This window comes from Moschus berezovskii, chromosome X, assembly GCF_049115385.1.
Source record: "Moschus berezovskii isolate FMDL1 chromosome X, NW_MosBer_1.0, whole genome shotgun sequence".
Taxonomy (NCBI): Eukaryota; Metazoa; Chordata; class Mammalia; order Artiodactyla; family Moschidae; genus Moschus; species Moschus berezovskii.
The window spans coordinates 29,350,688-29,365,331 of NC_142488.1; the positions used below are offsets into that span (position 1 = coordinate 29,350,688).

Below are 14,644 nucleotides of genomic sequence, written 5' to 3' on the forward strand. Positions count from 1 at the left end.
GCATATTTATTAGTGAACTCATACAATGTAATGTTCAAATCCTGTGAATCCTACACGATGTTCAATGTGATGACGTAGGCAAATATTCATGGACATGGAAAAGATCAGTCTGTCAGTGGTTAAGTAAGAAAGCAGGTTACAACAATGTATATCATCTATTTTTCTAATGCGCTTGTGTGTGTATCTGTGTGCACATGCTTGATTGTGCATGAAAAAAATTCTGAAACAACAACTAGTTTATCCCTCACAGCTGGATTTACACGCAATGTACTCCTTCATCTTCATACTTTTCCAAATTGCCAGAATTCTCTATTGTGAGCCATATAGACATTACAGGGCTTCCCTGGTGGCTCAGAAGTTAAAGCATCTGGGTTGGGAAGATCCCCTGGAGAAGGAAATGGCAACCCACTGCAGTATTCTTGCGTGGAGAATCCCACGGAGAGAGGAGCCTGGTAAGCTATAGTCCATGGGGTTGCAAAGAGTTGGACACGACTGAGCAACTTCACTTTCACTTATAGACATTATATTCAGGAAAAAAAATGAAGGTATTTTCATCAGGGGAATTAATCTGTTCAAGACTCTAAGGACATTATCATCTAAGAAATGAATCATGACATACCATAAATATCATGAATTAAATGTAACAGTGAAGATTGCATATGGCATAGAGGTCAGTTCTTTTAATGTTTCTGTTCCCTCCTCCTATTTCAGTTATCATTTGCCCAGGATAAGCCTAAATGAGAGCTCCCTATGCAAGATTTTAGCTGTTTAATGACATGTAATGACTACTGGTTAAAAGGATTCCCTAGGGTATCTGGAATTTGCAGCTTGGGCCCCTTGGGGGTAAAGGAGGCTGTCAAGCAGGACACATTGAAAGGTAGAGACAGGCACAGTACAGACATGGAAAGGCAGTGAATGCTAAATAAGACACTGATTAGATAAATATTTACTGAGTGCCACTCAGTCCCAATCAGGCACTGGGAAGTAACGCGAGTGGAAGGTAAGGTGGGAAATAAGGATGTCTAGTGCCTGGTGAAGGAAATAAAACCTCCCTGCTCAAGGGCAGGTGGACCAAGATGAGTCTTCCAGCTGCTGCTTTCTTTACATAAGGCAGTTCTACAACCCCGTCCAGGATAAACGGTGCTGACCAATTATTAGCAGGTCAATGAAACCCTTTGTGCCCCCTAAGAAAGAGGCAAGAAATAAATAAATAAAAGAGCACTGAGACCCAGGGAATTCTGTTCTAAAGGATCTAAGAGAAACTTCAGGAACATAGGACAGCCAAGAGGGTTAACAGAGGAACAGAAGGGCCTGGGATCCTGTGTGACACAAAGCTCTCACTTTCCTGGGTGAGGGGGCCTTCCTTAGTCATCCCTGAGGCATGGAGCTAGATCACTTTTCCAAACATCTGATCACCTTAAGTACATATCAAATGACTTTCTGTTCCTTGCTGAAGCCTGAGGGTGAAAGGAAGGATGTGATATGCAGACAAAAACAACAAGCTTATAAAAGACAGTGGACAGTGGGTTCGGGCTGGAGAGGAGGAAACTCAGTCAGATAATGGCTTCTGCTTCAAAACAACAGATAGCACATCTATAGCCATGCTTCTCAAACTTTAGTGTGCATAAGAAACACTTGAGCAGCTTGTTTAACATTCAGACTCCTAGGTTTCACCCCAGATTTTTGGCACTTGACATTTTTTTATTGAAAAAAATAAAAATAAAGTCTTACTGCTGATTTACAATATGATATTAGTTTTAGGTGTACAGAACAGTCATTTGGTATTTTTGTAGCTTATACTCCATTTTAAGCTATTACAAGGTAATGGCTATAATTCCCTGAGCTATATAATATATGCTTGCTGCTTGTCTATTTTATACATAGTAGTTTGTATCTCTTAATCCCATTCCCTTAATTTGGCCCTCCCCTCCTCCCTCTCCCCTTTGGTAACCACAAATTTGAAATCTAAAAAAATAATCAAATGAATGTATATGCAAAAAAGAAATAGACTCGCATATGCTGAGTTTTTATAATTTGAACAAGGCTCTTCACAACTCTGCCGGTTATGAGTTCCAGCACCACTCTTAGAGGAAGAATTTCTTAAAGTATTTCCTATGTGCCCTTAGCATTACTTATTGGTTTCCACAGGGCAAAGGTGGAATTTGCCAGTGACAGGATTTTTAAGGAGATCTAACTGTAATGAAATGCTCTGAGCTCAGAAAACATTTCCTCTGGTCATGCTAAGCTGGTGGAGTGTTGTCAAGCCACATTTCTAATGCATTTGTTGGAAGCAGCTGCCCCATTTTCATTTTCAAGATTGTATACCAGGTATTTCTAAATGATTAAGTTATGTTTATACTTGGAGTTTTTCTTGAAAATGTTCCTTTGTATTTGTAATGACTGCCCCACCCTTACCCAATTTTATCATAAACTCTTAGGGTTGAAAGGAATTTTACAGATTATTCAACTTGCTTGTTTTGCATATGTGGGAACTGAGACACAAAGGTACAAAGACATCTGCTGAAACACAAAACTTGAGCTGTCATATTGACATGGGAAATGGAAACTACAAACTTTCCTCATACGAGGAAATCTTTAACCTTGATGGTTTCCACCAAATGTTTTGGAGTCCCTGAGCAAAATACATTTCCTGCTAATTGGCAAATGTACTCTATTTATCCCTACCTACTCAACAGAAAATAAAAGAGGATGTTTGAGGAGACACACTTAGGTTCTATGCATTTTCTATTAATCTTTATTCATGAGGATAAGAGCTTAGGGGTTACTAGCTTTTAACAAGGCAAGTAGCAATTTTTAATAAGCAGATAATTTCTGCAATTTTTAAGGTTTAGGTAAAATGTGGAACCTTTAGGTATGCTGGGATATATAACTTGGTCTTTAAGAAACTCTTCAGTGTCAGGACACTAAGAATTATAGGGCAGCTAAGGTGATTGTTGTTTCTCTAGACATAGATATTTCAAGTGTGATTCAGTTGATGCCTAGTTTGAAATCCTTAATAAAACTTTACTCTGAAAGGCATCTATTCTTAAAGCAAAATGTGTTAAATTGAATTCATTTTTCACTTTGACTTCCTTTATAAAAGTAATGATATATCCCTGAATATCTTTGGTACTCTTGTGTAAAAAGATAGCATGCAAGTATACAGAAAGAAAAGGTAAGAGTGCAGAAATAATAAGGAACCAGAGAAATAAAATGGGAGTTATGGGGCTTTAAATAAAGAGAATTAAGCTCAAAGAGAAGTAAACATCTTTTTTCCCGCTGAGCCATGAACTCCAACTTTCAAACATAATTAATATCTCAAGAGTAAAGAAAAGGTCAGAGACACTCAGTGTCCAAGTAGCATTTTTCTTTCAAAGATAGAAAGACTTTGCTTTCTTTTGCTTTTTTTTTATCCTCCATCAGAGAAAAGACTTCTAATTATTCTAATTTCTAATACCTAGTACTTTCTAAGAGATTTCCTGCTGCTGTGGACCATACAATGTTGGTGTCCTCACCTCTCAAATGAATGCTCAAAATTTCATAAAAGGGATTATCTTTATATAATATCTACAAGTTTTTCGCCCAAGTATAAAAATCTCACATAATATAAATTTTGCTGAAATTATGTGGATGTATGTGATTCTCATTGTTAGTAAGATATACAATAATCTGGAAAATAAATCTAGTGGCAGATTAAAGTAAAATGTCTGTACTTAATTCTTATGTAAAAAATTCACTGGATCGCTTCTCAAATTATTTACATTTTCAAAATTAAGAACACAAGGTTTGTAGATACAGAACATTTTAGAATGAGAAACACCTTAGTTGACACATAGCTGTGCTGATGTTGGATGATGTCATCAGTGACTGTGTGTATGCATGCATGTGTGTGTGTGTGTGTGTGTGTGTGTGTATACACTTAAGTAGAAAACTTTCACTCTATTTTTCTCCCACTTAAAGCAGTTAATCTTTAGTTCAATGGCACTTAGCTATCACTGAGTATTTACTTTTCTTTCTTATATCTCTTGGACAAAATGCAATGTGATAACACATGTAGAACAGATGGCATATACTTTCTTTGAACTAAATTATAAGATACAATTTCAATTAAGGAATTCTTTTCTCTCAAAGACATTGTGTTTACTTTCTCTTATATCATACCTTTGAACTTAATCAGTTCTTTTAAACATAAGAAAACCAAGGTAAAAAGCTCAATAATTTGCCATCACAAGGAGTGATTGTAGAATTTAAAATAATAGGATTGTAGAATTGTAAGGGACCTTAAAGAGACCACCCGTGTGTCTGGTCTAACTTCCTCATTTTCACAAGAGAGAAAATTAAATTCTGAAGCATTAAAGTGATTTGCTCAAGAATAGATGCTAGGTAGTAACAGAGCCAGAGGAGAAACCACATCGCCCATGAAATGGTCCTGGACCATTTCAACTCTACCTCACCAACTCATTTATAACTTGGAGTTTTGTGTTTGTCTGATTTAGCTGAAGGTAGCTAGCATAGTCAGAGAAGGCAATGGCAACCCACTCCAGTGTTCTTGCCTGGAGAATCCCAGGGACGGGAGAGCCTGGTGGGCTGCCATCTATGGGGTCGCACAGAGTTGGACACGACTGAAGCAACTTAGCAGCAACAGCAGCTAGCATAGTCCTATGAAACAACTCAGGAATACGTCAAAGAATTTGCCATCAAGTGTAATGAGAATAGTACAGGGAAGACCTGGTAAAGAAACAGAAAGGGAAACCTTGATTATGGAATTTGAAACAATATTTGGAGGATGAGAGGAGAGACCGTGTTTGAAGTGTGAGGACTGACAAATGTATATACTTATATGGGACAGTGAAAAAATTGTTGGAGAGCAGGGAGGGGGTTAGAAAGCAGAATTTATTTGAAGCAGAGAATCCATGTTGGGCAGTAACTAAATTGCTGCTTGATGAGGAAGGAAGTGGAAAACAGAGGAAGGACCAAAAGGGAAGGGGTTGCTGCTGCTGCTACTGCTGCTGCTGTGTCACTTCAGTCGTGTCCGACTCTGTGTGACCCCATAGACGGCAGCCCACCAGGCTCCCCCGTCCCTGGGATTCTCCAGGCAAGAACACTGGAGTGGGTTGCCATTTCCTTCTCCAATGTGTGAAAGTGAAAAGTGAAAGTGAAGTCGCTCAGTCATGTCCGACTCTTAGTGACCCCATGGACTGCAGCCTACCAGGCTCCTCCGTCCATGGGATTTTCTAGGCAAGAGTACTGGAGTGGCTTGCCATTGCCTTCTTGATGGAGAGTGGAAGGTTTACTAGATTCTAGTGACTAAATATAAGCTTGAGAGTAGTGATTTTCTTTGGTGTGTTTTGTCACTTGTGTACTCTCCATGCCTAGAAGAGTTTCTATTACAGAGTGAATATCCAGTAAATATTTGCTGAATGAACAGACAAATCAGTGAGTGAAATATGGGCACCAAGATGGAAGTTCTTCACCAGAGGGCTGATAGGATAGAAACAGTGTCCAAGGAAGAATATTTTTGTAAATCTGTAATGGATGGCCTCAATGTAAAAAGACAGAGATGAATCTTTCACTACGAAATGACCTGATGAAGCCTTAAATAAGAATCACAATCATAGGCAGAGAAATATAAAAATGGCTTCAGAATCTCTTATGAAACAACAAACAACTGTAAGTTTTCAGTATAATATGTTGTAGTTTAAGTAAACACAGGGCTGTCTTTCCAGAGTATCCTTGGAAGTTTTTTTTAATTGTGGTGACTTTTCACTATAAACTAATTCCGAAGGAGGAACTGACCAGATTGGTAATGCAAGCTTTTCTGTCTCTGATGGTTCTGTATCTAAGTGTTCCAGGGTTCGTCTATGCTATTCCATAACCATCCCCAATTACTACCTCTCCTGTGCTTCTCCCAGCTGAACCCTGCCATTCAGCACAGATTGACTGATACCCTTATTTCCGCCAAGCATCAGGAAATAAACGGAATCGCTTTAATGTGAAGAATGACTTCCTTGCTTTTTTATAAGTGAGTGTTTATAACACATTCTGCATTATTTGAGAGGCCTACTTAAAAGCCAAAACCATTGATCTAAATATTTAAATTCTCGAATTTGCAGTACCTCAGATGAGCTAAGGTAACTGTTTTCTACTTGATTAATGACAGCAAGAATTCAACTGCAGTAGCTGGCATATGGGAAATTGCTGAGAATGAAGAGCCCATATTTTGGCTGACATGCTGTTCGCCGCTTTCAATTCTCCTTTTATTTCATCAAGTTCATATGAAGGAGAGAAAAGGCACTGGGTGATGTTCAGAACAGTTGTAGCACCTTTCTTTTTCTCTCCCTCAAGAAAAGAATAACTTTCTTTTCCTTAGCTACTGTTATCATTCCCATCTCACAAGCTTCATTCCTTTATGATGACAGATGTTCTGAAAGTGGCCGGTGTCATTACAGACACTGACCTCTCTAAGAGATGAACCTGTAAAACGTAAATGGAGCTTCCTTATCTTTGAAAATGCCATTGCCCCTTATTGCCCACAATGACATGTCCATACAAAATTCATGGATCAAATAGGGAGAGAAAAATGAGTGCTTTGGAAGCTGGGGTACAAAACTGGCGGGTGGGGGTGGGACCACAGAAATAAAAATATTTTTCTCCTCCCAGAAATTGGTTTCTCTGTTTCATCCTTTCACATATTACATGTTTATGTGTAAACATTAGGTGAGACTTACCTTCTCCTTCTGCCTTCATATTCTCTGCCATAATATGATGGTTCAAAGCTCAGACTCTGGAGCCAGACCTCCCTATGTTCCAATCTTTGATCTGCCACTTTACTAAGTGACCTTGGGGAAGCTATTTAGCTACTCCCTGTATTAGTGTCTTCAAATGCAAAGAGAGGATAATAATAGAATGTCTCTCTTGGAGCAGCTGCGAGTGTTAAATGGGTCAACAAATCTACAGTGCCACGACACTGCATGGTATGTGAAGCATACCGGCTAAGTGTTAGTTGCTACCATCATTATTATGTCAGATGAAGTGCAGATTTCTACAAGAGTGCTTTCAAATGAAGAAATTCCAGTTATATTTTTTCCTCATTATAGAAGCAAAGACATTCTACGTCCAAATTTGGGACAACTTAGAAAGACTTATTAAGAAGAAAAACAATCTCCCTCTGGTCTTCTTTCGACCGAGTGGTGGTAACGACTCCCAGTGTGGAGTGCGTTCCATTTCTCCTTCCCTGCAATAACAGATCTCCTCTCGACAAAGAAAGAAAAAAGAAAAGAACACAAAATACTTTTATAAAGAGAGGTGAATCAGGCAAAGCAACTGATTAGGAAGCAGGTAAGCCAGCTTTCCAACCCCTGCACCTCCTATGTCACCTAGGTGACCCCGGGCATTTCATTTCCTCACTCTCTGTTCCTTGGCCTCCATTGAACTACTGAAAAATGGGTACAGCCAGAGTGTCACTCTGCCCTCCTTAAAAGAAAGCTGGGATGTATTCACTAACTTTTCAAGAGAATGTTGTTAACACAGAAAAGGGCAAAGTGTGAAACAGGTGGGTATAGAATAGCTAAAGACAACGTTTAGAGAGGATATGGAAATACAATGTGAGAGGGAACAAAAGGCAGGAAGGAGCTGTCATCTCTCCCTAGCTTTGGCAGCTATGGGGAGATTTCCTTTAAGTTGTTAACTATAACATGTTATGGTATTTGAAGAATGTCCTCAGTAATGCATTTAGAATAATGCCAAAGAAAGAATTCCATAATAAACATACATCAGTTTTATCACTTTTTGAATCACCGTGTGATAAACCAAGAGAAAATGCTATGAAATCAGGATAGCTGATCTCCTCATTTGAATTCACTCTAATGTCTTAATATATATGTCTCCCATGGTTATAAAACAGCACCATTCTGATCGCATCTGAACCCTCAGCTATCATCTCCATACAGAGCAAATAAATGATTCATTTATTAAAAATAAAACAAATCATTCTGAAATTGGGGGATTTACATAAACATAGGAGATATTGTGCTAGGAAAATGAGGGGAAGGTTGCCATTTTAATTTCTTTCTGGCCTATTTTAGTTTGGGATCTTTTCTTACCTGATGTTGAGAGACTTTTTCCGCAGCTCACTCCACTTGAAATTCATGTTATCCAAACGTCTTTGTAATAGGACCGCATCATCAGAACCTTCCAGGGATCTCAGGATTTTTTGGCCATTTTCATCTAGGTTGTGATAGATATCTGTGTGAGCTTCGATTTCTCCTTGGAGGTCCTACAGGGCATCAGTGAGAAGAACACAGGCAGAATTACTAAACAAAAAAGAGACCGGCTGAGACTGTGAATTTGGAGAATGGCGAAAAAAAAAATTAGACTATTAGTTCAAAAGGCATTTTAATGGTTCAACTAACAAGAAGATATACCTCCAACTACCAAGAAGATACACCTCCAACTCTTCCTGGTGTATTATCTCTTTATGTTATTATGCAAATTCAAATTCAAAATGGGTATCTTACTAGGTATAATAAATTTATTCCTTGAGATGAATTGGGACATATTGCATTTTAAACTTTATACATTTCTTAACTTCTGTCTTCCAGTTCATGGACAAAATACGCTGTTTTATGGAAGTGATAGGAAATAAAATTCCGTGACTGAGTGCACCCTGGTGCCAATCACTGTATTACACTCTGAGTCAAGTCATATTTTCCAAGCACATAGTACTATGTAGAATTGACTCTAAACACAAAAGCATGGCGAGACTAATCAACAAGGCTGAACTAGTCCATAGCACCAGCACATTCATGGGATTTGATCATACGAGAGAATCCTCTTGACAATACACATTAAGTTCACCTTGGTAAGACAACCTCATACATTTGTTACAGCACCACATATTTGGTAAGATTTCCCATTTAAAATCCCATCACATTTTTAGGCTCAACAGTTTTAAAAGTCCACAGGACCTTTGTAAGAGTTATAAGAAGTGATAGCTTCAACCTCATTTGTCTATACACAGATCAAGAAAATTATCATAGTAGAAGAATCTGACCTTTACATGGTATGTCTTCCTGTGTAACATTTTCAGCTTGAATCGGGGACTACAGCACTGATCCTGTTGCATAGCAATCCTGAGAAAACCCAGTGACTGAAAGAGCCCTGCTTTAAAATGCCAACTTTGCTTACATTCTGTTGACAGAATGAATTTCAGAGCACAGGCCTCACCAGTCAATAATAATAAACAGCCACTTTGTACTCCTCACTAAACGGTAGCCAGGCCTGTGGATGTGGGAGGGACCTCGCGGAGAGGAGGCCTGGAATATGCAACTGACAGTTTATATTACACAGCCAACTTTTCTTATCATTTTGCCATTATAAGCCAGAGACATTATAAATTCACTTTCTATGTGTGTTTCCCTCCTTGTTCCCAGCAGAATGGTCAAAGCCAAAGGAACATTCCTTAGAGAGCTGCTGGCTACTAGCATTCCTTTCTGCCCACACAATGAATGGAGGCTTTGTACATTATCTGACTTGCTCTGAGAGATTTGTATGCTTCAGTTCAACAAGTTTAAAAATTCATTCTGAAGCTCTGAACAATTGGATTGATCTGTGTAACTAGAAAAGTCTGCCCCCCGCACCTTTCTAAAATTGAATTAAATTACTCTTCTAAAGGAAGGAAGGAAAAGTGGCAGCAATAACATATTACAAAATCTGAGGAACTAGCCTATGTTTTCAGTCATGGCCTCTTAGACACAGGATTTTGAATGTTTTAGGGGTCAGGTAGATTGAAGATGAATGACTCCTGTCACGGTTTTGGGCAGCCAAAGTATCACTCACGGACTCTAAGAAGAATTGTCTCATTCCCTTCGACTGGAAGGCAGGAGGGGAATGTGGAAAAATCATGTCTGAATTTGAAAGAATAGAAATACTAAAACAGATCGAGGAACATCTATCTTTATCCCATCAAAAACAGGCTTGTTCTGGAAGGAAATAGCCTGATTTTGAAACTAGCTGATGTGGTAGAAAACTAGTATTGGGCTTCTTGCTGAACAGAGCGTGATCAAATATACATGCAATTTACATTTGTGTACCTACATGGGAAAACACGCCCTGCTGAATTTGCCACTTCTTCAGTGAAAGAGCAAAGTGAGGTTAACATATCTAAATAATTCAGGACTAAAACCCAAACAGATTCAAGTTCTCAAGATAACGCCCCCACTTTTCTCTTTTACTTTACTCTTCTTGTTGTATCTGATTTGTTTGGTATCTAAAACTGTGCCTCAGAGCATACACTTAAGGAATTAAGACCAAACCTTTTGTTGTCAACAAATGAAGATATTTTGACTGATACAATCAGCTTTCTACATTAGCATGCATATAAATTATAGTACATTTGAATTTTTACATCCTGCATTTATAGCAGAGACCCAGGCTCAACCAATAGTTCCTCAGAGATTATGTGTATTGTGAAGTCATCAAGACTTTGCTGAATACATGAGAGGTCTTCCCAAGCATAAATAGGATGGTGATGCACGGGTCTGCTAATTTTCATCTTTGCCATTTACACTGCCCTGAATTTAAACATCTGTGTTGTATCATCAAGAAAGAAATGAATATAAAATGGATAAAGCAGTATTTGTTGAGGACCAGTTATTTGTCTAGCCATAGCACTGTGGGAAATATAAGAAGAAGGCAAGAGACAGTTATCCTTGTATTTTTTCTAGAATCTAGTGTGCACTTTTTCTTTAACTCATTCATATTACTAACTCCACATTGAGAATTCCCTGCCAAACCTCATAGATACTCAGATTAACATTTCTTCCCTTAGAGATTCAGAAGTAGTTTAAGGAAAGTCCTGACATTGGCAAGAAAGTAACTCAGTATTACTTCTCTAATTCATGATGGTGGTTTAGAGCAACACTTGTCACATGTATAGTAAGAGAGCTTTACAGTTTATAATGCAGTTACAAATGTATCGCTTCAGATATTGCTACTCCTTGCCCTGTGAAGTACATGGTATTTTCTCTGTTTTACAGATGAGAGCACTGAGGCTCAATAATGTGTAACTGACTTGCCAAAAGTGTTAAATGTGGTCAAGGGATGCAGTTCTTTTGACTCTGGAAGATCGTAGGCTGTCTACACACCATTGGCGATAAGCACTGGCTGTAACGAACAGTGGTTATTTATTCAAGCTGAACAAGGTTACTGCTAACAAGGGGGAAAAACAACTATTGAGGCAAGAGCACATGGAAAGACAGCATTGCTGATTTTGATTAAAATTTACCCACACGGATTGATTCATTCAAAATGAAAAATGGAACCCCGACTACCCCTTTCACTTTGCTATTGGGCATCTGGGACCACCTGTGAGCAAAACTTCTTTGCATGGAGGTCTCCTTACTACAAAATATCCCTGCTGACAGAACAGAAATTCTTTCAGCACTAATTCATTCCTTTGTCTAAAGGAACCATGTGAACATTACAGCATGGACACAGTGTGACCATGTTCTTTTGGGTTGGTGGGCTGGTAGGGATTCCGTCAAGCTACAGGACCCAGGGTGGTTGCTCGGCCATGGAGATGAGTATCCGTGGGGACCAGAAGGTTTCTTTAGGAAGTTGGCATGCTAGATTTTTCAGTACAATCAGGCAGCAAGAGTCCTAGGCAGGGAGGGAGACATCCACAGGGAAAGTAGGAAGGCACTTGCTCACACTAGCATAAAATTACCACCATGGCATTTATCTTAAGATGAACCTTTAGACTCAGGGACCCCAGAAAAGCAGGAAGCTGGGATGCAGAGTCAAGTGGACTTCTCAGAGGAGACCCAACCTGGGCAAAAAGTAATTTCCACAGATATTTTTAAGGAGTTTTATTTTACTCCTGACTTAACAAGAAAACATCACTCAAGCCTTAGTTGCTACATTCAATGTAAGTTTTCTCTTCTTTTTGTGATTGTATTCTTTAGGGAGAACAAGAACTAATGAACGGATTTGTTATATAACAACAGAGGCCAAGCAACAACATATATAATAAGACTTCCTTTACAGCAGACACTGTCTAAAGCACTGTATATACATGAGCTCGTTTAAACCTCTCGGTAACTCTCTAGGGTAGGCATTATGAATATCTTCTCTTTACACATAAAAGAATGAAATTACAGAGAGGTTCCATAAAAAAAAAAAACATACAAGGTCACACAGCTAATAAACCATGCAGAGAGATTTTTCAAACCCTGGCTGTCGGACTCCAGGGACTGGACTTGTACCCACTAGGCTCTATCACCTCTAACTTTTTTTCCTATTAATTAAAAATGTTTCCTATTAATTTTTCCTAGTAATTATACTCCTGCCCAAATTGCAGCAACTCTAGCACTGCCATTAGACAAGGTAGACTAACGTTTTCTGTATTCCAAGATGATTTTACAGTCTTATTAATATGGAGACTGCTAAACACATCTGAGGCAGTGGACAGATATATCCAATTCAACAAGAGAGAGCACTTGTTCTTTTGCCACTGCAAAAAGAATATGTAGCCCCTCCCCTCAGAAAGAGACCTTTAGTCTAAGGTTATGTACAATTATGGAGCGAATTTCAACTGTGAATATCAAGGAAGTTTGGATATGAGACAAGTAATATGCTTACTGGAGAGCAGTTTTAGGAGTAGGGAGTATTGTGTTTCCTGGGAGCATTTTCAAATCTCACCGCTCCTTCTTTGCTGAGCATCTAGCCACCTTCTGTCCTAAGTCCCCTTTCTTAGCCTCCAGGGAATGGGAAAGTACAGTTACACAGACAAAGCTTTAATCTCTTCCTCCTCTTTTCATTAACAGTTGCTTAAGTTTAAAGACTCTTTTATCTCCCTGGCTTCACCAGATATTAAATAGCAACAGCTTACCTGCTGGGTTGTTTTGAGTATTATATGGAATAATTTTGGTAATATACTTTGAACATCGTCCAGAACCCAATAAGCCTTTAATGTGTGCTGTGTGCTCAGTTGCTCAGTCGTGTCCAATCTTTGCAACGTCATGGACTGGAGCCCGCCAGACTCCTCTGTCCATGGGATTCTCCAGGCAAAAATACTGGAGTGGGCTGCCATTTACTACTCCGTAAGCCTTTAATAAGGATGATGAAAGGATTTCTTATGAGAATCAATGGGGGGAAAGGGGATAGAAATAGACTTTACAAAGTCATGAAACTTTGTTTGAGCCTTGAAGGATGGAGAAGGGAAGAGAGGGGTGAAGGGAAGAGGGAGAGGGTATTTCAAGTGAGAAAAGCCTGGAAAGGGCAGAAATGTGGGAAGGAGTTCGGATGATGAGCGAGTACAACAAATTCCATGACCTGACTGCAACAGACAATGAGTGCTAAGAAGAACCAGGTAGAATGGAGTCAAGGTCCTTAAACTAAGTAGGATAAAGACATTCTTTCAAGAAGCCAGTAAGAATAGAGTTTCATAAAGAAAATAAAGGACAAAGATGAGATTATTAAATATTAAATTTGTATGATTTTGTTCAACAAGTAGAATGATCCAGGGTGATCTTAAGTAGTAAGACAACCAGGGAAGAATATGAAAAGTTATAAAAGTTTTATTAGAAGAAAAATAAAGAAGGAAGATGCCAAGAATTAGTTACTGCTACACCCTTCTTTTTATTATTCAAACAAATGGTTATGATACTATTTCGAAACACTAGGTAATAGATTCCACATATTCTCTTTCCTATGTGTATGGTATTATTTGTGTCTAAAAAAGAACTCAGCAAATGATAATCTCCTTATCTTGAATATAACTGAGAAGCAATAAAACAGAAACAACAAAAAGATATAGGAAGAGTAAGTGACCAAATCTCCCTACAAAATTAATTGCAGACACACCATCTCTAATCTTTTCTGAAAGCAATTAGTATGTGAATAATGATAAGGTCATTAGTTCTCTTTACCGGTGATTTTTGCCTAATGCAAATAAGCTTGATAGGAAAAGAAAGGGTGATGATCTGATTTCCAAGAACTTAAAAGGTCAGAATCAGAAGATCCAAAATAGGAGAGAAGTTATCCTTAAGGGCTAAACTGAGAGCAGCAGGAAGTGACACCTGACAGAGAACCCGAAAGGTGTAAAAGGAGCTGCTGGCACTCAGCGTCGACCAGGTCACACAGTGTGGAAACTAACAGCCCTACATATATTATTTGCCCTTGCAGGCATTACCTAACTTTAAAGCAAATCAAAATAATTAGTGTTAATGACAATGATCCTGAATGAGCCAGAAACAGGCAGATCTATGCTCAATAAACTATATGTAAGAATAAAGTGGTGTATGTCAAACTCTTTGAATGAATTTCTCCAACACAGTTATTCTGAAAAGGTGTTGATGCTTTAAAGAAGTTAAATAAAACAAAAACAAACATGCCAAAATAAAGCTCCCTTAGTTTGGTTACCCAAAATGATTTGTTAAACACACACACACACATACATTTCGTTATGAGAACAGAAATTGAGTCAATCTTCAGAAACATGTATAACAATCTAAAAATAATAAAGCATGGGCTTGCATTTTGTGTGTCTGGTTTTTGTAATTTTTTTAAAGTCATTTATTTTTATTACATGTTACAAAAGTCTCTGTCTGTTATGGGCTGAAATTAAAACTAGCAAAACAAAACA

General features: G+C 38.4%; 1 protein-coding gene across 6 annotated transcripts in view; it reads right to left on the minus strand.

Moving 5' to 3' along the window:
• The window catches only part of DMD (dystrophin), a 2,246,075-nt gene that overhangs the window by 403,684 nt on the left and 1,827,747 nt on the right, over nt 1-14,644 (minus strand). For all 6 annotated transcript variants that reach the window (XM_055393453.2, XM_055393450.2, XM_055393451.2 and 3 more), the window contains one exon: nt 8,103-8,275. In XM_055393453.2, the coding sequence (XP_055249428.2) occupies nt 8,103-8,275 (173 nt within the window). The remainder of the gene's footprint in view (nt 1-8,102; nt 8,276-14,644) is intronic.